We start from the raw sequence: 25,762 nt of genomic DNA, 5'->3' as shown, positions 1-25,762 counted from the left end.
GAGAGAGAGAGAGAGAGAGAGAGAGAGAGAGAGAGAGAGAGAGAGAGAGAGAACATGGAAAACAGTCCCAGCCACTCTGCTCACAGGATCCCAGCTTAGTTTGAGTTTTGAATTTGGTACTAGATGAAAAAACCTTGAAGGATCCTCCTGAAATTGTTCCAGACCTTTACTATTACTCACACCATCTGAAATGGAGTTAAGAACAACAAACAATGGGAGTTTTCCCTCTAAATGGATATTGCAAATGTCTCGAGAAATCCAAACTGTGTTCTTCCCAGCAGCTCCTGCTCTGGAACTTGTGTCTTGGACCTCTTTTCCTGCAGGTTAGGAAGCCTGTGCACCTTGGCGTGGGTGCAGGTAGAGAATAAGTCCATTGCTCTAAAAGCATTCTCGGTAGCAGTGATCTTCGTAGAAACAAAAATCCATTGTGCGGGGCTGTAATCGGAGAAACTTTCTGTTACCACGCTTGTTCTACTCCCCAGCCTTGATCCGGGTACATGTGACCTTTTGAAAAGGAGCACCGTGTTGGTGATTCCTCTTATTACTAAATACCACTGTGTCTGTAGTGGCCATTTATATATGGTTACACTCCACGCCCGTTGGGTTAATAGGCGTTCCCAAACCCCCTGATGCCACCTGACCCGCAGCTCAGCGTATAGGCCTTGGCCTCTCCATTACTCTGACATTCCTTGACGTCCTCTATGAAAACGACATAGGGAGCTTAGCGTTGCTGGAAATAGGGTGGCACAGATTTTATGGGGGGTGTGGGGGGCGCGGCGGCGGGACAAAAAAGCCCCGGCGAAGCCTTGAAGGAAACGGGTTACTTTATCCGCCCCCGCCCCAGTTCCACAATATGTCTGCATGCTTTCGCACTGGTTTCGCAGCTCGTTGGGTCCCAGGAGGCCCCACTGAGGCCTCTACTGCTCGGGGAGTTGCAGCTGTTTAACATGGGGGGGAATGTAGTTCATCCGAATTGTTCTTTACCTTGGGTTGCGCTCCGCGGGGCAGCTGCATTCCCACTGTGTGTGTGTGTCAGCACAAAGGCCCGCAAAACTGAAAAGCCGGTCGGCAAGGAGAGAGACAAAAGCGGCGATCAGCTAATACAGCTCCACATGGCCTGACTAATTTATGAGAAAAAACCTGCTCTGTTCATTGGATCAGCCCTCTGCGGAGGCAGGTGGAATTGTAGGAAGTTTTCATTGACTCTCCCGAGCAACCAGGGACGCCACGAGAGATCCTCCTCAGTTTGAACTTTATCAGGGTCTACGCTTAATCAATAGAGTATTGGAAAAAGAATTAATTACTAAGGCAGAATGAAACAGCTGCATTTTAAACCAAGGATCCATCCGCTCCGTAATCTTCCAGTTGCGGGCTGGGTGCCGCGAGGCTTTGAGTCTATGTAGTGAGGAACCCGGGGAGTTTCCTCCTGAACAGGCTGGGAACTCACATGAACCCAGTTCAGCTGTTGGTCACGAGGACAACTCCTTTCTCGTCTCCTGCACTGCGATCTGTATTTTATGTGCTGTGGAACCCACGAAATGCGCACCTTCCCGGGAGGGAGCGCGCCAAGGCGGAATTCCCTGTCGCCCCGAGAAAGAGCCTTAACCTTGCCCGGCCTCTTTGTTCTCGACGCTGCGGCCGGAGCGGTCCGAGCCGACCCCGCGCCACTGTGTCCCAGGTGGGGGTCGAAGACACCCCGGTTTGAACCCGGCCTGGAAGCGTTTCATCTATAATTTCCACAGTGGTGGATTGCAAGGGGGGCTGAGCTGAGGAGGCTTCTGGGAGATGAATTAGGTTTTTAGTGAGCTCATTAGGAAGCCAAACGGAGTTGAGGCGGCGAGGCGGTGAGCGGGGCAGTCATCAGTTCTGCTCGCTTTGTTCCTTGCCTTCGGGACGTTTCTCGAAAACTTGGTGGCGGCCGCGGCGGGCTGGTGCTGAGCGGAGGCTGCTGTCCTGGTGGCTGACTTGTTGATTTGTAAACCTCTTAATTCATTTTTTTTGTTCAATTTAATCTTTTCTTTCTGAAGGAAAATTAGTTGAATGTTAGCCCTCTTTGCACTATTCACCTCTTAAATTATGCTCATTTTGAAGAGCTTGTTATGCCTGAATAAACATGAAATGACTTGGCATTTTCCCATCAGAGGCACACCCATTTTAACACCATGTATTTACCATTCCTGGAAATGTCTCATTAACTTCTGAAAATCTGCGAGCATGATATTTTGGGCTACTGTAACACACCTCTTGGCAGTCACAGAAGGCAGTTTGGTTAATGCCTCATAATATCCATTTTTATTCTCAACATGAAGAAAGACTCTCTATAGAAAATTGATGCAGTTTGCTCTGCTAATTTTCATGCTCATTCCAATTAATTTAACATGACCCAGATTTTCTTCCTCGGGCTCATCCTGACTAATTAGTAAAGCAACACCTAGAACAAGTTATGTTTAATAACATTGAGGAACACTAGTTGTGAGTGATTTTGATGCTAATAAAGATATTCACTGATGGGACAGATATTTTATGTCAATTATGGTATGTAATTTAGAAGTCCCAATGTGCTGGTTGGAGTATGGAAAAGCTAGCAAATCATTACGGGAGATAATCATGTTTCTAAGACTTCTGCAGCACCCAAATAACCGCTGGGACTGATTATTATTATTCTTTTATTTATTTACCTAATTATTATTATTATTATTATTATTATTATTATTATCATCATTCGATCTAGCAGGATTGGGAACTGATGGTAACAAAAGGGGTAGAGTTGGTGCATGACAAACCTGACCCATCCTCACTGGGCCTGAGCTTTCAGTACTTAGTGAACCTTGGCGAGACAAGAAAAGCAATCATGGGCATCAGAAAAAAACAGCATTTGTTCGAGGGGAAGGAGTGGTTTCTCCACCTCTGTGGTTGGGGTCCTTTTATTACATTTTTGTCAGTGAGATGAATCAATTTTAGCACTTGCAGAAAGTCGAAGGTGGGGAAGGCCTTGCCACTGGTGGAGGGTTTCCAAAGTCAAGTCATGTCTAGAGTTGGGATTGTTTAAGAGCTCTCTACTTTTTCACGAGGAACACCAGTCACGGTAAGGCTCTGGGAGTGGGAAAAAAAACAGGGAGAAGGATTATTATCTAGGATTCTCGTAATAAACATTTCTTCGGTGCCTGTTGTATGCCTAGGGAGTACAGGGTGATAGGATGGCCCTAGTGCCTGTCCTCATTACACTTACGGTCACGGTAAAATGTAAATTTCCTCTTATCTGAGCTTGAGAAACCTCAGACATTTGAACTAAGCCAATGATTCAGTAGGGTATAGGAATGTTATGAAGTTTTAGGAGGATAGAAGATTCTGGATAGGTGGGCTCTGAAGTCTCAGAGATGGTTGTTGTGGGAAGCAGTCTCCTGTAGTGTTTTAAGGGCGTGGGTGTGAGCTCTGTCTCTGCCCCTTATTACTCCTATGACCCTGGGAAAATCGTTCAACCTCTCTAAGCCTCAGTTTCTTCATATGTAAAAGGAAAATCCACTCCAAGAGGATGGGGAGAATTAAATGAGGTCATTCATGTGAAGTGCTTAGCAGACTGTCTGAAAGAGAGGACGGATGTGCTCAATAAATACTGTGTTTTATTAACGTTGCTGTTGTTATTATAGGAAACACTGAGTGAAAATTTCTTCACCATCTATATATAGAGTATACTCTAATCATTTCTCAATGCTATCTACTATTGTTGAAGTTTGAAATTAGAATGGACAAGAATAGTTTCTTTTTCTGAATAGTACAAACAAGGTTTTGGTCACATCCCTATTTAAAAACACAGGAAAGTCTCCCATCTCCTAACTGTTGGTAAGTTTTAATGTGTAGTAACTTCATTGGCCTCTCATATGCTAGGGCTTCCATTGTTAGTATTTATCTCCACATTACCTGTTTATCTACTGGATACGAGAAGAGAAAATAATTGAAGTGATTTGTAAGAGTGAGGCGAGACATTATTGCTAAAAACATTGAAAAATAGGAAAAACGAAATAAACAACTGTGTTATGATCGATAGTAAAGCGGGGAATATTGCTTTATGAAATTGCCATTTTGGTAGGTTAAAAATGGCCAAATAGTAGCAATTTCAGATGGTTCAACCTAATATTCACAGATTTTAAGTAATGGAAAGTATTTCAGGCAAGGCAAGGAATTAGCAAAATGTTAACCATACTTGCTTTATCTGTTAAATGGGAATGATAGTATATGCCCCTGGTATTTTGTTGTGGCGATCGAAAGTTAGAAGAAATTATTTGAAAGCCGAAATATCACAATGTAAATATAAGATATTTTTATCCAAGATCACACATTTCTAAGTCTATGCCTCAAGTCTCACAACCACTAGTAGGCATTTTTAAAAATATTTTGTGGTTGCTGCATAGAGGATGTCAGTTTTACTTTCTGCCAGAATAATACATTAACTATAGAAAAACTAGGTATTTTAGCAGGACTTATATAGATATAAGATATATTTTCAAAATGGAGTAATCCTGTAAGTTATGTAATTCTTTTCATATTTCTGGCTGTTTAAATAATACAGCACTTTGGGGAATTTCTGACTTGCTTTAGAATCTTTGAATTTTCACATAAAGTGAGACTCAGGATATAAATAGTTGAGGAAGTCATTACCAATTTCAGTAGATCTGCATGATGTAAATCGGACAGTTCCCATTTAGCTGTGCTAAGACCCTCTGTTAGGAATAGTTTTACAATTATGAAACGAAGTTGGTCACCTCTTCAGTGATTACTGACTGGTGATAGAAATTGTGTTGTACTGGGTCAGCAGTGAATTCCTCACTCAAATGGTGTCGAGTCAGCTGGTTTTTAATTTGTTATCTTCTCAAGAGTGCATTTACCGACTTTATCACTGAGAAGAATGACTCCCTAGCCTGGTGTGATCAAGATCCGGAAATTCGCTGCATCAGCATATTGAGGTTGGGCTGCTATTTGATTGGTGGCTCTGAGATCTGATCTTACAGCAAAGATGTCAGTTCTCTCATAGGCTGGCTTGCACAGGTACACGAATAAACCTACCGAGAGAGCAAACCCTTTCCTTTTCCTCCTGGGAAATGGCTGAACAACTTTTCCTCTTAAACAGTGACCTTTACCACTCTGTCTTATCAGTTAAAATAATAAAGTTCACATTTGCCCCTCGAGTTGAGTTGTCTGTCTTTCTGACAGAGCATGGGGGTGTGCAGTGGCAAACTAATAGTCATGTGACCTTCAGCTCCTCGTCTTTCTAGGATTCGATGATGCCAGTCGGGTGCGGTAATATTTCCCATGTAGTGGCAACTGGGGCCTTTTGCTTTTGTGTCACTTTGAAGTGTGAGTTCTGGAAGACTAAGGGAGAAATTATTTTTCTTGAGCACATGTGTTTTCAGCCACTGGTGGCTCTACTTTCGTGTTTTATTTTCATGTGAATGAGTCGTTAAAAAGAAATGAAAGAAGGAAGGAAAAAGTAAGAATGAAACAAAACTAACGCTTATTGATTATCTGATATGAGCCAAATATCACACATCTCAAAATTCAGATGAGTCACTTGGCCATGGTCAGGCATTAGTAAGTACCACTTATCCGGGGGCCAAGCCATAAGACATTGTTTCACCCACATTCTTCATTCATTCATTCATTCATTCATTCTAAAGTTTATTTAAGTAATCTCTGTACCCTACATGGGGCTTGAACCCATGACCTCAAGATCAAGGGCCATATACTCCTCTGACTGAGCCAGGCGCCCCCACCCCCACCGCATTCTACTTTTTAAAAAAATGACTTCCACTGCATATGGGAATAGAGGCTATGAAAGTGTAGTTCATATACTTGAGTTGAAGATCCAGCTCTGTTACTGACATGAAACTTTAGGTAAGTTTCTTAGCCTGTCTGGCATCACTTCGGAATATATTAAATAATAATTAAAATAATGAACTTTGAACTGTCGTGCGGATGAGATGATACCCATTGTACCTGGTAGATACTAGGTGTTTCACAGATGTTGGGTCCCTTCTCTACTCATAGGAGGCATGCAGGGATTATCTGAAGGCATGGAGCTGCCTGTCAAGGGCTAATATTAATTCTGTATTTCCCACTCATTTTTAATCTTAAGGGTGCTCAGAGTCTTTCATGCGAGGTGTCATTTTCCTCTGACATTGACTAAGATCTCCAGTGTGAGATCTTCTTACAATGAGGAGGAATGGGTTAATACTGAATTCCCCAAAAGAGTTTTTAAAAATAGCTTATTAAGAATTATTTCTATTACCTTTTAGATTATTACTGGTACTCCTTTTTTTTTTGCAATTTGAATAGTTCTTTAACAGTATCTCCCATAATGGGATTGGCCAATGGAGAAAAATGTTTTGGAATAAAATCTAAAATTCTGACCATCCGCTTTACATCTTCATGAAGTTAAAAAAAAAAATAGTATACATCTACAGGTTTATAAATATCATGTTGAGTTTCTCTCAAATGCATCTTTCAAATGCTATCCCAAATTGTTTCATCCTTTCAGAATCTCATTGCAATAACTGGGAGGAGCCCCACTCCCACCTCTCTGTTTTGCATGCTGTGCTTTCCACTAAAATCTGTTCTATGCCAAATAACAGGTTTATGGAGATTCAACTATAACCTGCCTAACATTTTTATCAACTTTATTGAGGTATAATGTTCATATAAAAACTTCACCCATTCAAAGTATACAATTTAACAAGTTTTGACAGTTGTATGTACTGAGACCAGCACTTGTTAAAATCAAAACACTGTACATTTCCATCCCCACCCAAAAGTTCACTTGTACACCCTTTTCGTCCATCCGTCCCTCTGTACCTGTCCTCAGGCCACCACTTATCTGCTTTCAGTCTATTAGTTTGCATTTTCTAGAATTTAATACATTTGGAATCAAACAGTATGTGGTTTTTTGTTCAGCTTCTTCCATTTAGTTTAATGACTTGTAATGTGCTTAACATGTTACATGTATCAGTAGTTTGTTCTTTTTTATTGCTGAGTAGTATTTCAGTGTATGGATATACCACATTTTGTTTGTCCTTTCATATTAGTTCATTTTAAAAAATACCTAACCTTTGTTGATGCACCTTTGATAGACGAGGTACTATGTGAGACTAGATAGTCATCTATAAAGTTTCTAAGCTTGTCAATAAGAGTAAAGCTCATGGTACAAGGTAGGGAGTTAATAATTAATAACTATTATTCATTATTTCACTTAATTTTCACAACCCATTGAGTATGTATACTTCTACCCATTTTATTGATGAGGAAACTGAGGTTCAGAAGGTTAATCTCGTGACCAAGGTCACACTCAACCAGTAAGAAATTACATCTGGAAATTCAGTACAAGATCTGTGTTGTCATTCCACAGCTCATGCTTCTTTCATCATATTACCATTTTTCTCCAAGGATATGTGCCTCTGTAGTTATACAGGGAGGGGCGGAAGGACAGAGGAGAGGGACAAGGAATATGTCAGAAGTGAGCTCCCAAAGTACAAACAAAATAGCACAGCTACCCAAAGAAATAGAATAAAGTCAGAAATTTAGAAAAGGAAAGCTGAAGTAAGTATGTAGGGTACTTTTCCAAATGTAGGTTGCCTCTTTTGTTAATTGTCTGTTTTAATAAAGTTGCTTCTTCCAGGCAGCTTTTCTTACAAGTTAGTGAAATTTATGAAACATCGGGGCACCTGGCTGGCTCACTCTGTAGAGCATGTGACTCTTGATCTCAGGGTCATGAGTTTGAGCCCCACGTTGGGTACAGAGATTACTTAAAAATAAAAAAAGGAAATTAGAAAAAATTTTTAAAAAGAAATTTATGAAACATCGACTCTATGGGCAGTTCCCAACTCTTAGAGACCAACATTCTAGAAGTTTCTATTTCCAAGTTTTAGATGTAGACTTACAAAGAATATAGCATATTTCAAAGAATTGGAGAGACATCCATTGATTCATTCAGTAAAGGGTTAGGCACATACCATACTCCAAAAATTGTACAGAGTTCTAAGAATGATATGAAAAAACTAAAAGATGGTTCCTGACTTGAAGAAGCTTATGTAGAAGAAATGTAGGAGTGGTGTGTGTGTGTGTCTTCTGGAGTTATTCTGGTAGTTAAAGTAAACCTTGAAAGGGGCACCTGGGTGGCTCAGTTGGCTAAGCGACTGCCTTCGGCTCAGGTCATGATCCCAGGGTCCTGGGGTTGAGTCCCACATTGGGCTCCCTGCTCTGCGGGGAGCCTGCTTCTCCCTCTTCCTCTACCTGCCACTCCCCCTGCTTGTGCTCTCTCTCTCTCTGACAGATAAATAAATAAAATCTTAAAAAAAGAAAAGTAAACCTTGAAAGAGGTAAATAATTTGGACTAGGGTTCTGCTAAAATGCAGTGGAATTGAGAGTAGAGAAGGGTTAATTTCAGGATTAAGATCAATCTAGTTCCCATTAAAGCCTATCTTTGAAATGTAAACAGTATAAAATTCACCCCAAGTGTTTTTGAGTACATACATTTGTCCATATACAAGGTGCTGAGATGACATTAGTAAGCAGCCTTGAATTCACATTGTTTTGGGGTGCCTGGATAGTGCAGTTGGTGAAGCATCCAACTCTTGATTTCGGCTCAGGTCACGATCTCAGGGTCATGGGATCAAGTCATGTGCTGGCTCTGTGCTCAGCGTGGAGTCTGCTTGGATTCTCTCTCTCCTTCTCACTCTGCCCTTCCCCCCACCTCCTGTGCTCTCTCTAAAACAAATAAGTAAATCTTAAAAAAAAAAAAATTACATTGTTTTGAGGCAGTTCGGAAAGGATTATGGACACCTTCAAATCTCTGTTACTAGGATTTTATATTTCTTCCAGCATGCTTTTTTTTTTTAGAAGGAGGGCAAAATGTGTTCTTTTAAAAAAATATAATAGCTTTATTGAGATATAATTCACATACTACATAATTCACCTATTTAAAGTGTACAATTTGATATTTTTTAGTATATTCATAGAGTAGTTTAGCCATCACCATGACCAATTTTAGAACATTTTCATCACTCCTAAAGAAACCCCATACCCAGTAGCAGTCATTCTCCATTCAAAGTACACTTTTAAAGGGCCCTGTGTCTGTAGTTCTTTAATATGTAGGCTGTATGAAAAATAATCAACTCACGCTATTTTAGATTATTTTTATTAAGCAGTCATATTATTTATTTTCCTTAGGGCTATTACATATATATTGTAGATCTTTGCATTACGTTACCAAAAAACACCTGCTTCTTCTCAAATCATAGTAGTAGATTTATTTAAAACAATCAAAGTAAGTGGGAATGCCTAAGTGCACAGTAGCTACTTTTAAGTATTAGTAACTTAGTTTATAAACTTCTTAAGCAAAAATCCAAAGTTACATTAGGAGACTGTTGTGTGAAAATATTCTTTGAAAAACTACAAATAAAATTTTTAAATCATTAACAAATATTCTCCAATTCTGATGTGCTAATAGTTTAAAAAGTATTCACCTAAAACCAGTTATCAACTTCATAGGTACTGCTATTCTTTTGAGTATACATAGCTATGACTAGCTTCCTAAAACTATCCCACAGGGAGTGTTGATAGATATCTGAATCTAGTTGTCTTAGTGTTATTTTTATTATTGCTGTTGTTATTATAAAGATGGCTATCTTTTAAGATTAAAGAATTTCTTTTTGCATTAACAATGTCAGTTGCAAAGTTGCACTTTTATTAAAACAGTCTATTGTTTTCAATTTACAACAATCAAGAAAGTGAGAGAAATAATCAGCCTTTTTGTTTTTGTTGTCCTGCTATTTGAAAATCATATCTGCTGTTATAAATTCACAAGGAGATAGCATATTAAGAATTCAAACTGATAAAGTGTTTGACATTATAAAAACGTATTGTCCCTATTTTTGTTTTAGATAGCAAATAAGATAACAGGGTAAGAATCCTAAAAATTGGATGAAATAACCCTGCCATGGAGAACTATGCTTTTCTGTTATTCCCCCCAACAAATTTTGTTACTGGTTGATACTTAAAAGTTTCATCTCGTATTAAAGTATGCTAAAAGAGACAATTAGATATAAAATCCTATTGTTAATAAAACGAGAATATTAGCAGCATCTGTTGAAAATATAGGCTTGATGTAGTTAATACATCCTTGGAAGCAGACTGATTATATTCTAGTTTAGTGTAAAATGTTAAAAGTATATTTTACGTAAGAGGCCTTCCGTAGGAAATTCTTTTTGCAAATATAAAGGCCATATCTTTCCTTGAAAGACCTGTTGATTCAGAGATGTTAGCCAGCTATCTTTACTAGAACACTTTACAATGCTAAAAATAGTCCACTTCAGTTAAATATGGATATTTTAAAAAAGAAAATCCCAGTTAGACTGCAACAGAAGGACATTTTGTGTGACAATATTTTGCATGATTAAAAATTTAAACAGAATAACAGCTATTTATATTTACAGTTACATGAGAGTAATTACTAAAGCAGACAAAATACTTAGAGCATAATTTAATAATGTTTTCCTCTAGCAAAGGTGCCAAAATAGTTATTTGCATAATTTTCACAATTTGTACTGAAACATAGCTAAGTGAAATTGGGAAGACATGTCTCCCCAACCACCCTTTTTCTTTTGTAGGAGATGTGGGAAAGGGACTCCTATATCATAACAACTCATTTTTGTATCATTTCCCATAAAAATCATGACCCTTGTGTCAACCATTAGGTGAAAGAAATGTGTTCCATTCATACTTTCTCTTTTAGGGTCTTTCTTTCAATGGCCAGCCTCAGCCCAACTTCAAGGCTCCTAATTATAACGTTTACTGGTTCAAAGATTAACCTTCTGAGAGGGGCATTCTGGGCTCTTGGTAACATGATCAGCTTGGTCTTCTCTTGGTCTCTCTCTTTCTGGTTCTTTGTATAGCAGGAGGGAGATGATGGTATCTGGCACATTCCTAGGATGACTTGAAGATAGCAGCCTTCTGTGTTTAGGGCTGAAAGATTGTGAACTCTGTTAGCTGAAATGCCACTCCAGGGAGGTGAACAGAACATTAAAAAAGCTTTAGCTGTAGGGAGTATATAGTGCAAGCAGAGTCAAATTTGAGAGCTGGGACTTGAGTGGACATTTGTCCCTGCTTTCTACCTTAATAAAATCTGAGTGTTAACTGTGGGAAAGGGCCTTTGAGAGATCACTAAAAATGAATCATTAGAGTGCCCAGAAGGGCTTTATTATGATGTGCTGTGAATTCCTTCAGAACCAACTCTGTACCTTTCTATGTGCTCATCAGGTAACTGAGTAAAAAAGTACAACTCTCTTGTGCTCTACCATGGAGATTAAGCAATCCGCTGAATGGCAAAGGCATACACTCTTCTACTGGGTTCAGTCAATATCCTTTGGAGAATTCTGTGGCAAGTGAGACTAGATGTCCTTTCTTGAACTATTCTACAATTCTCAAGTGAAGTTCCGTATCTCAAATGAGAGAAACCAACTTAAGTGAAGCCTGGGCGAAGAGTACTGGAAGCTTTCGTTCACTCATGCTCTAAAGGATTAGAGGGTTCCAGTCACTAAACAAAGCCATTTTATGGCTCCTGACGGGTAAACTGAGGGGACCGATTTGGTCAAGGACCAGTATGAGGATGTTTCTGTTCAACAGTTAACAGGATTCAACATGATATGGAAAATACAGGCGTGTAAAACTATACTACGGCACTCACGTTGCCAGCTAAAGCCTAAAACACAGCCACATTTACATATGTGTCCATCTGTCTGTTTTTACACTTTATTTTTCCAACCAGTGGGTGAAGTGGTTTTCATCCAAGCTGCAGTCTGAATTTTTTTTTTTTCACCCACCACTTTGCCTTATATCATATAGATGCATATATTAAAGTGCATGTTATTTGTCTCTGGACACACATTCGCCCAGCCTCGGCTGGGTTTTTGGTTCTCTGCTGGAAGGTGAGCCCATCTTCATGGGCCCCCCGCTTTGCAACGGCCCGCACAGCCACGCTGGCTCAGATCGCCCAGTTAGGGAGCTAAGTGTTGCGGCCTTCTCCAGGTTACAGAAATCCCCCATGGCCGGCCTGGGTGAAGCCACCGGGGGCCACAATCGGGGCAGAGCCGGTGAGAATGGAAGTGCTTTAGGTCTCTTCAGTGGAGAGCCTGCGTAAATCCTGTGTCAATAGAGGGAGGATAACAAAGAAGGAGCCCCTGCAGCTCTGAGCATTTGGAGCCTTTTGGGGCTGAATTTGCTAAATGCTGCTTATACCGCCTGAAAAGTTGAAGAGAAAGGAGCATAAAATCCCCTCTGTTTTTCCCTTTCTGCTCCTACCCCGGGGGGAGGGTGTTCAGGACCAGGGGAGCCTGAGGTAAGCCGATGAAGACTTGTTTTTTCAGTGCTCTTTTGAGTGTGAAAAAGGTGGCCTGGGTCACTGTCCTCTCTTTAATGTCGGAAACCCACACGGTTAGTAAATGTTGCATGTAAACGAAAGCATTTCATCTCTTCTGCTTCCCTCCGTGCTAGTGGGCCATGAACTAGTCACTTGAAAAATCACAGAAAAATTTCACTTTAACGTGTCCAGACAGTTAAGCACAGCAGGAGAGTAAAAGAGATCAGTAATTAGCAGGTCTCACTGCTGGCCCCTCACCCCACCTCTGGCCCCTCACCCTCCCCACATTTCTGGGTCTTCAGCTTCCCCCTCCCCCAAGCTGATCAGAGGTGAGAAAAAGGTAAATTGCATGTGCAAAAAGATTTACTTTGTGGATGGTTCTTGGGAAGCAAGTTTTGCAAGGCTGTAGTGGAAAACAGAACCAGGCAAAGGCGGCTTTTTCTTCTTCCTCTTCTTCTTCTTCTTTTTTTTTTTTTCCATCTCATTTGAAACCATGATGCAGATTTCTCGGTGGGATAACCTAAATTAAACTCCTGGAAGGTAGTCCCCAGAAGAAAATATCTTTTGACTCTTAGTATCTAATATATGTATTTTGACTGTTAGTATATTTTAATTCCATTTTCAAAGTGTTATGTCAAGAGAAAAAAGATGACAGAAAATTGGTTCACAAGGTACTGGGTGTTACTGTTCCATGGCTACCTATTACTCCATTTTTAACTGTAATGTTCCAAGTCATCTGAACAGCCTGGGCAAGGGGCAGCCCACTCCCTCCAGAACCCCCACTTCCCCTTTGAAATAGGGCAGGTTTGAGATGGAGTACTGTTTTCATCAGCAGTATGTGGCCCATGTCTCAGACATGTAAGGAGAACCTCTGAGGAGGACCACACACATACACAGACAACACTGGCCATGATACCATGATACCCAGTGCTCATGGAGCAGGCAGAGGGGAGTGGGGGAGCCCAGGGCTCTGTGGCTACTAGAACAGGTTACCGGGGGGCAAGGGGTCTCCTTCATGGACAGTTTCTTCAAAGCAGGTTATATTCTCATCAGGTCCTACGAATATGTCTAAAGGATCTTGCTGCCAATTTGTCCATGCCACTAACATTTGAGTGTTTACTCAGAGCCAGGGTTCGGGAATCAGAAATGACACAGCCCCTGCCTTGGAGAAGTTCACAGTCAAGCAGGACAGAGAAAGTAGTCAACAGATAAATTGCAAAACAGAAAAGTAAATAAAACAGAGGCTAAGGCAAACTGCTGAAGAACACTGAAGAAAGCAGAGTACACTAACTCTGTTAATGGAAACTGGAGAAAGCTTTGCCAAGGAGATTCCTTTTTCACTGGGTTGTGGAGGTTGAGTAGGAGTTTGCCTTGACAAAGAAGAATGGGAAGGAGGGTTAGTAAAAATGAAGGGAAAGGGCATTCCAGGCCCAGGGGAAAGGACTAAAGGCATGGCATCTTGAATGATCCCTTGGCTCAGAAAGGTCTTTAAAATTCCACAGATGCTTCTGTTTCAAAATCATATTTAATTTGAAATTTACATCCACAGGGAACAATAATGATCCTATCTCTAGATAATGGGTATACCTGTTTGTGTAAAATATGCACCTGCTTGTTTCTTGGTTCATACTTTTAAATGGGCTGTCACCCGCCATGACCTTGGAACATGGATGCAAATATACAAGACCTCACTCTTGGAGCTTGTTTCCGGGGCAGTGAGGGCTTATCCAGCATCTAGCTTCACTTTTCACATTCGCTTGTCCTCTGAGCAGGTTAAGGGAGAGGCTAGAGGATGTGAGCCTGGGCTTTGGAGGATAGCACACCCTGCCACTTCCTAACTATGTGACCTTTGACAAGTTACTGAATTTCTTTGAGTCTATGTTTTCTTATCTGTAAAATGGAATTGGTAATAGTAGTTATTTCATTCATTTGCTGTGAAGATTAAGTGAGGGTTGGAACATTGCAAATGCCCACTGAAAGGTACTTGTGATAATGAAGATAATGACAGTGATGGCAGTATTGATAAAGAAGAGGGGCCTGTATGCTAGAGATAGGGAAATGATGTGGAAAAGGGACTATTCTACTTAATGTTAAGTACGCACGTCTGAAGAACTCTATAAATTTGTGTATGGGTGTGTAGGTGTGGCTACTGGCAGAAATATGCAGTTCATCCACAAATGACTTGTGTACGACTTGGTGACTGATTTGAAAAAGATACAATTTAATTTATATACATATAGGTTTATGATCATGTGTATAAACACCTATGTACTTGTCAATATACCTAATTCCTGGAAACAGACTGTTAGAGAAGATATATATGTGTGCGTGTGTATGAAATTAGTGAATTTACATGGCACACAGTGAAAAGGATAATATAGTGAGTTTCTGTTTAGCAAAAAAGAGGGGAAAAAAGCCATGTTCTCTCAGATGAGATATCCTTCTTTTTTACAGCATATATTTTGTATGAATGTATTTAACTAGTAAACCTGGTCCCAAACTTGGGGAAGTGTGGATTATCATTTTTTAAATATTTTATTTATTTATTTGCTGGAGAGAGGGCAGAAGCAGGGGGAGTGGCAGGTAGAGGGAGAAGCAGACTCCCCACTGAGCAAGGAGCCCGATGCAGGGCTTGATCCCAGGACCCTGGGACCATGACCTGAGCCGAAGGCAGTCACTTAACTGACTGAGCCACCCAGGAGGGGAAGTGAGGATTAAATAATGCACCACTGACTTACCCAGAAGAAGTACAAATGGTACCAACCAAATATGCTTATTTGTCCTAATACAAGATCGAGAGGTCAGTTTTAGATGATTGTTATTTGACAGTGTGCCAAATGTCACAGAAACTTTAGTGTTAAAAAAGGGACTTGGAGGCAAGGGGATATATTGCTTTGATCACAGTTCTATGAAGTATTTAATAGCATTGCACAGAGCTCATGAGGTCCTGACTGTATGGGCAGTGGGTGTGGGTTCTCAAATATTTGTAGCATCTCTATGCTCTGAAGGTCAGTCTGGTGTCTCCGCTTGGATGACAATAAGCCTGTTATAAAAAACCCCTACCCTCAAAGACTGTTGCTGTACTGCGTATATCTAAAGCCCTTCAAGCGATGGCTTACTTTTGGGAGAAAAGTCTGCACGTTTTCTTTGAACCTGGACCAGTCTGGACCGGCTCTAGCTCAGTCCCAACTCCTCCGCCGTAGATCTAATCTCTCCTCTGCACTTAGACCTTCTCTTGTGAGAGATCAAACCTTGCTTAGATCTGTCACTGATAACAGAGTTCCAATGAGGTAATGCTTTGAAAAGTAAAAGATAACCTATGATATTAATGTGAGAAAACCAGTGGTCGTAACACTGGACTTGAAGTTGCCAGAACTCTAGTTTATCCTTGACCACATAATACTGTGGAACTTTGAACAACAGCCTAATATCCTGGCCTCATTTTTCTCACTGGTAGATGACTGGGTTTGGTTTGGTTTTGTTCTGTTTTGTTTTGTTTTGTTTTTGGAGGGCGGTGGAGGAGGTAGAAAGGTAGAAGAAGATGGACCCTCTTGGTCGCTACATTGTATTTCTGATAGGGCAAGAAGGCCACATCCCAGTGATATAGGACTCATCATAGCACATTGTCACTGTTTGTATCATTGCTTTATTCCAGACCAAGAAATTGATGTCTAAAATATAGACTTTTGGCTAAATGGAGTAAGACAGTATGCCAATGAAAGGAAGTGATGTCCTTTTGCCTAGGTAGTTTTTATGATGTAGAATTTTATGGATTGGGAATTTCTGCTTTAGAATTATCCAAGGATCCTCTCATAATGTGTCCATATCCTTCCTTGATTCACTGGCTACACAGCTATGGGTATGGAGTCTACCAAAACCTGGATACCCATGGTATCCCAGGATTTAGCTTCCCGTGACTAAACTCTCTCAGTAGTGGTTTTTTAGGTAGGTGTAGCTCTGAGCGTGGTATGCTCAGCTATGGAAAGTGTGTGTGACTTCCTCCAGAGCATGGGTGTAAATCTAGCCACAGAAGCTCTTAAAATACCACAGAGTTTTGTTTTTTTTTTTTAATTTTAAAGATTTTATTTATTTATTTGACAGAGAGAGACACAGTGAGAGAGGGAATACAAGCAGGGGGAGTGGGAGAAGGAGAAGCAGGCTTCCCGCTGAGCAAGGAGCCAGATGTGGGGCTCAATCCCAGGACCCTGGGATCATGACCTGAGCCAAGGCAGAGGCTTAACAACTGAGCCACCCAGGTGCCCCGCCCCATTTTAAAATAAAGACTTTATTTATTTATTTGAGAGAGAGACCGTGAGAGAGAGAGAGCACGAGAGGGAGGAGGAGGGTCAGAGGGAGAAGCAGACTCCCCACTGAGCGGGGAGCCTGACTCGGGGCTCGATCCTGGGTCTTCAGGATCATGACCTGAGCTGAAGGCAGACGTTTAACTGACTGAGCCACCCAGGCACCCCAATACCTCAGAGTCTTAAAACAGGAGGAAGAACCAGAGATTATATTAAGACCTTCAGACAGTAACCACCAGGGGTAGCAGGTTAAGGGGATCTTCTATGTGCTCTATAGCATTGCTTCTTGAACGTGAGTGGTCATTAGAATCACTTGGAACACTTACTCACATTCAGATTATTAGACTCCCCCCTGGAGATTCAAATTCACTCGGTCTGGGAGGGTACACGAATTTGCATTTCTCACAGTTTCTTCATCAGTGCTAACGCTGCTGGTCCGCATTTTGAGACCCAATGTTCTATGGAGCTCCTTTCATCCTTTGTATCCCTCATCATCAGGAGATCAGGATGAGACTCCATTCTGCTGGTCAGTCCATGTGATGGAGAACATTGTGGTTCTTCTGCAGTGAATAAAACCCGGGCCACATTGTAGTTCCTCACCATGACCACTGACCAGATGCATGGGAGTAGGATAGACTTGGAACTTCCGACCCATTCCTGAGGTTGCATCTTCTTTCAAATCAGAGGCTCATCTAGTTCAGTGGCTTCCAAAAGCCAGTTTGAGAACCAGTGCTAGGCTGATTGCATAAGCAAATCCAAGGAACATGTTAAAAATATAAATTCCTTGCCCCTGCCCTGGGATATTTTGAGTCAGTGAATCTGGGATAAGGCCTAGAGACCTGTGTTTTTAACGATCTCCCCTGATGATTCAATACACGTCAAAGTTGTCTATCTACAGGCCTTGAATATTTCTTTCCATGGTCACACACAGTGCATTCCAGTAATACACAGCTCTTTTGAGTATCTTTGTCCCAAATTCGAGAAGGGATTAGTAACCTTTTAGAAGGAGCATTCCACTATTTTTTCTTTAGTTTTTCATCATCAGAGATGGCAGTGCTGGTGGAATGGCCCCCCCAAAAGGCCGTGATGGACACTGGGTTCTTCAAAGAAGCACCATTCCTGGTATGTTTAGAAGTGACTGTGTGCACACAGGCAGCCCGGCCCCTGAGGCACTATAATGAGTGCGGTTGCCCCAGTTTGGGATTCTCAGAAAGAGGGGAGGGTCCTTGCATAAGCTTATGGGTGAGTTCAGTTTTTCCCTCCCCCAACATACAATCACTGGGTATCTGCTCTGGGTCAGACACAGAGGTGTGCTCTCAGGATAAAAAGAGAAGCAAAAGACAGTTCTTGGCCTCAGGACTCCACACTTTGGAATCTTAACTTCAGATGCTGAGATGTACTCTATTATCTCGTATACCTTTTGGCACGTGCATCTGTGCACACACACACACACACACACACACACACACACACACACCCTCTCCGGCACAGAAACTCATTTGGCACAGGTCCCAGGGATTGCCAACCGTCTTACACGCACACAGCCTTAAAGCAAGAGAACAACGTCCACTTGAAGAGTTACTAACTTTGGCATCCTCTGCACAATTTTATTTTAGGTTGCAGATCACACAGTTTCCTTTCAAAATCTTTCTTTATGTTGTTGTTATTCCTCCATGCTGGACTTGGTTCACAGTCCATTGGAGGAAAAAAAAAATGGCATTTATTGTGTTAACGTGGAGAGGAAAACTCCTCGCCTTAAGGAGGTAGAGACACTAATATTAATTTAAAAATCTAATGTCTAATATCTACTTATTATAAAAATGGGCACATTTTTCTTTACAATTATCTGTTACACTGGATCCAAATTCAAATATTTTACAACACTTATATAAAATTAAAATTCATGTAATGGTCCTGCCTTCTCCAGTTTCGGTCAGTCATCAAAGGACGCTCAATCTAGTTATGTTTTTTTTTTTCCTTGAGCTAAATAGTTTGAAGGTGTTACCAGCCCTCTTTGCTTTTAAGCATGAGAAAATGCACTGTGGAAATGCTGTCTCTCATTTTTAAGGTCATTGATTGGGTGAAAAATGCAAATGCCTCCTCCTTCTTCTTCTTCTTTCTTTCTTTTTTTTTTTTTTTGGTTGAACTTCCTTCAATTAAGCAATTAACCTTTTAAAATAAGTATATTCAGAAATCTATCAAAAAGAGCTAAACGAGATTTTAACAAAATCCTGACAATTTCAGCTTAAACATATACACAGAAACCATATGTGCTTCGGAAGAAATATATACACACAGGCATTGTTTACAGTGTGTGTTTTTATATTTGGAAGACATTGAAGGAAGAGCCATTCCATACATACATTATCTGCAGTGTACGTCCAGATAGCCCACATAGATTTTACATTAAGAGACAAAGATATCTTTATCCGTGGTGGGTAGACAGACAGACTGACCGACTTCAAACTTGGACTTGCCATGTGGATTTTTTTTTTTTCCTCATCTCCGGGTACTGCTTTTCAAAATTGCCTCGGGCTACAGAACAGCACCTCAGATCCCCAAGGCCCACTGCCTGGCTCCTAATAGCCACTCTCCATCTGTGTCACATGAACAGCTGATGAGATCGCTCCAGTATCTGTATTTTGGAGAGCACATCCACCCAGGTTAAAATGCTAGGGTTGCCAAGGAGCAGTCAGAAGCCATTAGTGTGGGTGAGAATTTGCCTTGCAGCAGTTCCTTGGCATGGTGGAAAGCGTGTATGCGTGTCCCTGCTCGAGCTTGTGTATGTGAGTGTGTGTGTCTCCTTGTGCGAGCGACCCCTAGTATACACGGATGTGTAGGGAGGGTAGGCAGATGAAGACTAGCCTCTGTAGATGCAGTATTCAAAAGTCAAATGCCTTTTGTTTCCCTGTACTCTGATTAGTTCTTTGACTATTTGGGGTCCCTTTCACTCACTCTCTTTAAATTTTTTTTATCATAACAGACGGCAAAGAAAAAGAGAACAGCAACTTCGGGGTCATGCTCTAGTGTTTGGGCAGATGGAAGGGAGCTGCTTTGCCTTGGGGCAGGGTGGTTGTAATGAAGTGGCCTGTCAGTCTGTAAATAGTGAGGGTCATCTCTTCCATGTGATGGAGGGTATCACATTGCAGTGAAAATGGAAATGTCAATAAAATTAATCTGCCAGCTCTTTGCTGTGGCTTTTCTGCTTCTCTGGTCAAAGAAGGTTGAGGGTTTTTTGGTGAGAAAGGAAGAGAACAGGTATAGGGAAGCCCACAGAGTGGACGCCGAAGTTGGAAGGTGAGGGGCCCAGTGGGCAGGCCGTCGTGGAGTAGCCCAGTCCAAGAGGAAGGAACAGGTCTGGGAATGAGCTGGTGGATCTCCGGCATTCCCCGGGAAACTGCGGAGCGTCTAGCTCAGGCTACATTGAGCACAGAGTTTATTGTTTTAGGCTTTCTTGGACAAGGTTTTTACTTAGCATGGGATTTATGGCATTTACTGCTAATGAATGTCTATTCTTAAATTACAAAAACCCCCATCTCAGCGCAATTCCCAGATGTCCTTCCAGGACCCCAGCTTCTTAAACACCAGCAGGGAGCATAAACTCTCCACTTCTCTGTTTTCCTCTTTCGTGTGGCTCCAGGCTAATGATGTGCAAGGAAAACACAGCCATCCATAAAGCCCCAGTGCTGTCCCCGTATTCTTCATTTATTTTGCATTTGATTATGCCACAAGTCGGATCTTGTTTCTTTCCTTTTTTTAAAGTTATTAGTTCAAATATTAATGTAGGGATATGGCATATATTGCTGCTCTTGATTGATGCCTTCCCAAAAACAGGAAGACGTGCTCGTATGAATTTTAAGAAAGTAGGGGTCCTGCAATGCCTTGCCGGAAGAGTTTTTCAGATACATAATTTAGATGCCCTCCAGGCAGGCTTTCAAGGCATTTTTGCTGGAGGGCAAGAAAAAATAACTATGACTGTTAAAAGTAAATGATTTTTGCTAATGCACAATTAATGCCAGAGAAAAGCACAGAAGGGGAAGACGGTGATAGAAACTTCTGATTAAGTGAGCACCCTACCTTCATGTATATCTTTTTTTTTTTTTTTTAATGATAATGATCATGATCAGTGGTGCAGAGAGCTAAAAGTTTTCATGTCATGCAAATGCTGAGTGCGGGGTCATCTGAGGAGTGTGTGAATGTGCGTGCTTAAGAGGTGACAGTCCTAGGAGGGGCTGAGGAGGCAGTGTGTTATGTGCAAGGAAGTGACACAGTTACTGTCACCTATGCAGACAGCCTAGAGTATATAGACTACAGAACATTTAACTTGATTACCCTGCAGTATGTGTTCACCGTGGGCATGGGGATGCATTTCCACCGAATGGGTTTTCTGATGGCGGTTTTCCCACATTGGATTCCATAATTGACAAAGAGCTACTGCACTGTGTCAAGCACACAATTATAATTGAATTAATGATATGGGCAAGTGGGAGACACACAAAATTAACATTTGAAGAGACCTGGTTTAATTTTGTCTTTTACGTATTTGTGTCTCCAACTCTACTTTAATGAAAGAGAATATACCCGCTTAATGCATTTCTTTCAACAAGCTTAGCTGAGCTCATCATTAGCTGCACATTGTTGTTGGAACCCTTTCTGTGTTGTGTCTAATGTATTTTCATTTTTTTTTTTCTACCAGGGGATGGTTTAGACAACAGTGTAGCTTCACCTGGCACAGGTGACGATGATGATCCAGACAAGGACAAAAAACGCCAGAAGAAAAGAGGCATTTTCCCCAAAGTAGCAACAAATATCATGAGAGCCTGGCTCTTCCAGCATCTCACAGTAAGTCAAGATGAAAGAGAAAGTTTTGTTGTTTTGCCTGCTGCTAGCATACTATACAGGTTGATAACAGATTTTTTAAAAAATAAGGTGCCTGTTTTCCCTTTCTTGAAATCTGATGACTAACGGAGCAGTTAAGGTTTTGCCAACTGTCACTACCCACAGAACACCCTCTAGGAAGGAGGACATTTTTGTTTTAATAGGCCAGGAATGGACCTTATTATTCAGAATGGTCTAGGGCCCTACACAGCACGTGTAAATAAATTTGTTATTTATGCTAAAAGGTGTGAGAGCGACTTCAGATACCGCCACCGCAACCAAGGGAAATGGCTCATGAATCCATAAACGCTGCTGATTACACTCTTAATGAAAGCCATCTCCTCCAGGAGGCAAAAAAAAAAAAAAAAGAAAGAAAGAAAGAAAGAAAGAAAAAGAAAGAAAAGAGGCGCCTTGCCCCATGCGTGTCCAAGCTCATGGTATCGGGTGCAACTGTACTTGCTGGAGCCGCGTGCAAACATGGCCCATGTTTATGTGACAAACAGAGGGTTCTAGGTGCTGTAGCACCTTCGTCTATAATGTGGAGATTAAAGACTCTTTGTTAGCTGTTTAAGTCCATTTTGTTATAAGCTCACCCTGTTCAGTTCTGGGAAAAGATCAACTCTGCCACATTTTTAAAGTAATAGTGGATCTTTACCCTCCTGTTTGCATTCGGTTTTATGTGTCGGTGTATCCCGTTGACTCTGAGACTCTCATGACCAAAAAAAAAAATTTACAGTATATTTTTACAGAGGAACCAGGCGCTCGTATTTTACTGTTGGCTTGGAAATTCCGGGCAAATGGTGAAGGTGTCAGAGGCGGCTGCTTGCTATGATATTGTTTTCAGGCCATTCTCTTTAGGCTAATGCTTAAAAATAGAGTAGCCCGCTGAAAGCTGAAGGTCCTCTTTGATTGTCCAACTTGTGTGTTGCCATGCTGAATGACATTAGTTACAGTGTCATGGGTCCAGGACAAGGTTCCACTTTTATTTATGGTGGTGGCTGCCGCTCTGCTCTCGCAGCGGAGCTCCAGAGGGCAAGGGGTGCAGTGGTGGCGGGGAGGGCCGAGCGATAAATTCACATTCCTAAATCGGCCATTTTGATGTAAGGACATTAGTAGCAAACTAAGGTGTATCGATCTGGCCTGTGGTGTCAGGATTAGCTGGGAGGACCAACGAGGCTGCCCCGGTGTAGTGGTTATTCTTGCCTTGCAGCTATGGCCATTTCAAAGGTCAGGGCCCTGCACTGACTCGGCTCAGAGGAATTAGACAGAACATGCGGTCTCTGGGCTGATTACTTAACCAAAGACAAAATAATGAGTCCTAAGCAAATACTGACTAATTGAAAGGGCTGTAAATCCATTACATATTGGTCAGGGATAATCAGGAGTATTTAATCACTTTTATCTATTCAGGAGCACTGAAGCTGCAACAGCAAAGCCCTGAACCTTGCCATGTGGCTATTATTCTCATCATTATCAAAATTACTTCACAGCTGTTCTTTGCTACATCACCTCAGCTGGAGATTTACTAACCTGTAAAATGTTTTTAATTTGGAAGTCGAGTGAGTGTGAGGGGAGGGGCTTCTCGTTTTTTTAACCGAAGGTCGGTTTGGTTAGAGTAGCAAGTTAGAAAGGCAGGGTAGGGGTGCACGGAGGGCAGGCACACAGCTTGCTCCCCGCGAGCTCACCTGTTTGGCTTCCCCCCCCCCCCCCCCCCCCGCTGTCTTCCTTCATGCTCAGCCCTTCTCGGCCGAAGAGAGATTTCCACCGTGGCTTTCCAAGCAAACATCTCCATGTATTCGCAGTCCCTCAGTAATCAAAGTCAACATCCCAGAACAGCCGAACCTGAGAGAATTCAGCTGCTCTGTTTGCAAAGGAGGAAACTGAGACCCAGAAAGGGAAGTGATTAACTCAAGGTCAAGCTGCGACAAGGACCCAACCTTCCCTGTCCCCAGCACTGTGCCTTTTCCACCACATTATGATGACTTTGCTGAAACCCTTATCCTCTTTCCCTGTGGCCTGTAAACCTCACGCAGCCTCCACCACCAATACGCTTGGCGTCACGGTGGGAGATAGGGAGAAGCCAAGTGCCATTTTCTGTATTTGCTTTTAAAGCTTCCTGTTCCCCCAGTCTCTCTGAGTAGAGAAGACTTTCTTTGCACCTTTCTCTTCAAGCCGACTCTCTCCTTCACCGGCCGTATTCTGGGCCTTGAGTCTCCAGTGTCAGTGTCCGGAGCCCTTTCTGGACCTCCCACCTTGTCCTGTCGGTACCTTATCTCCCACCTCCCTGCCCTGGGCTGAACCCACCGTGCACTGTGGCCACTGGTGAAAAATTGTGGGTGGCCAGTGATTGCTGGGCACTCCTTGTGGCTTTGCTGTGCAGGGGGCTACAAACCAACCACAGCACTTTGTCTCCGCCCTGAGAGTGCTTTCAATCTGGTTAAAGGAACTCGAGACTTGGTGCAGAATTGTACGGCCAGCTGAAAATTTTCATGAATGCCTGTCCTTGGAGTGGGGAGAGAAGAATCAAAGAACCTCAGCCAGGCAGTCGGGAAACCGGCCTTTTGAGGTCAGCACGCCCCTGTAACCGGCTGAACCACAGTTAAGCCCATTAAGTTCTCTGGACCTTCCGTTGTCCCATTTTTCAAACGAGAGGGACACAGTGCAGGGTATCCACACTGCAGGGTCCTTTCCTGCACCCATAGCGCTGGGTTCGCCTCAGGAGCACGTAGCCAGAGCCCCGTTCTGTCCCAGCCTCTGGTCATCCTTGCCTCCCTGTCCCCCTTTCCTTTTTAGTCTCCGCTAAGTGCTTTATTTTTCTCCTCCCCATGACCTTCTTTCACAACATGCCCCTTTCATTACTTTCTCCCACTGGCTTTGTCTCCCAGTCTTTCCCTCTGCTCCCCTCCCTTGCCCTTTCTACACCTCCCTTGTATCATGAGGAAATTCTCCTCAGCTGGCTTTCTCTTTGAAAAAAAAAATTTTTCCCTCTTCATCCAGATTTCACCCCAACTGCAGAGAAGAGGTTCAGTCACTTTGATGAGGATGGTCCTGTAAAACTTTTACTTTCCAATCTTTAATGAGCTGAAAGATTTACTCAGCTATAATTCTGAGCTCAGAAACCAAGAATAGAGACCCCTAACTAGCGACATGTTAATTTAGACTTTTCTTACGTGCACTAACAGGCATGAGGAAGTCCTTGGAAATAGAGATGCCCACTATATTTTTCTGTCACTTAATTAATTTCAACTTTCAAAGTGAAATGTTGGCTCTAGCTCACTGAAAATAGATGTAGTCTAAATTATTATTTCATGTAAATTTCTTCACAAATGCATGATTCAGTGTGCATTCCTCCATTCTTAGTCTCTTTAACATTATTTCAAACTGGTTTGTTCCCTTTTGTGCAGTATGACCTGTTCTTGTATTACAATAATCCCCGATGTACCCTTTTTTCTTTCTTTTTTTTAAAAAGAAGCTAATTGAATTATCTCATTATTTTAATTTGTTAAGCAAATGTATTTTGCATCTCAGGATGTGTTCTTAAAGAAGGGGGCTGCTGAGGCTTTGCCCCCTGAATGGGCCATTGGCCCATTTTGACATTCATGCATTCATTAACTAGCAGAACATAAAAGAACTCTGGTTGTATTTTTTTTTCCAAACACCCAACCAGCATGGAGCAACTTTTTCCAATAAGCCACAGGGGTCTCTCTACATATGTTCTCAACTGCAAGCTATTGTCACCTATTCTGAATACCTCAAAAGGCTCAGAGAAAAAAGAAGCCCACCTCAACAAAGGCCAACTGTAGCAATTGTTAAGCCTTAGTCTCAATATGACAAAAATCATTAACCTTCAGTTTTCTTGGAAGAACGAGTCCCACTACAACTGTAACAGTTAAAACAATCTCAAATTCCTGTGCACCACCAACTTTAGGGGAAAAGGTAATTCGCTTGCAGCTGATTGATTATATTGAAGGAGATAGTTAAACTAAATCCAAAGTGGCATTTAAACAAAACAAACTATTGGATGAATTGAGGAATATCCGTATTCAGAGTTAAGCACTTTGAATTTAAATTTAATCTGAGGCTAGATAATTCATTTCTGGTTTCTGACTACCAATTTCCAAAGTGTCTTTTAAAAATCCCCTTTAAAAAGCTCATAATAACTTAAAAAAAATAAACCCAT

At 41.7% G+C, this 25,762-nt stretch overlaps 1 protein-coding gene across 3 annotated transcripts in view; it reads left to right on the top strand.

Annotated features, from left to right (window-relative positions):
• Positions 1–25,762, top strand: part of MEIS2 (Meis homeobox 2) — a 202,695-nt gene that overhangs the window by 41,482 nt on the left and 135,451 nt on the right. For all 3 annotated transcript variants that reach the window (XM_034994828.1, XM_034994827.1, XM_034994830.1), the window contains exon 8: positions 21,401–21,546. In XM_034994828.1, coding sequence (XP_034850719.1) covers positions 21,401–21,546 — 146 coding nt within the window. The remainder of the gene's footprint in view (positions 1–21,400; positions 21,547–25,762) is intronic.

This window comes from Mirounga leonina, unplaced genomic scaffold, assembly GCF_011800145.1.
Source record: "Mirounga leonina isolate KUSES-001 unplaced genomic scaffold, KU_Mleo_1.0 Mir_91, whole genome shotgun sequence".
NCBI lineage: Eukaryota > Metazoa > Chordata > Mammalia > Carnivora > Phocidae > Mirounga > Mirounga leonina.
Note: the sequence above shows the minus strand (reverse complement) of the source record. Positions and strands in the feature narration are given on the sequence as shown.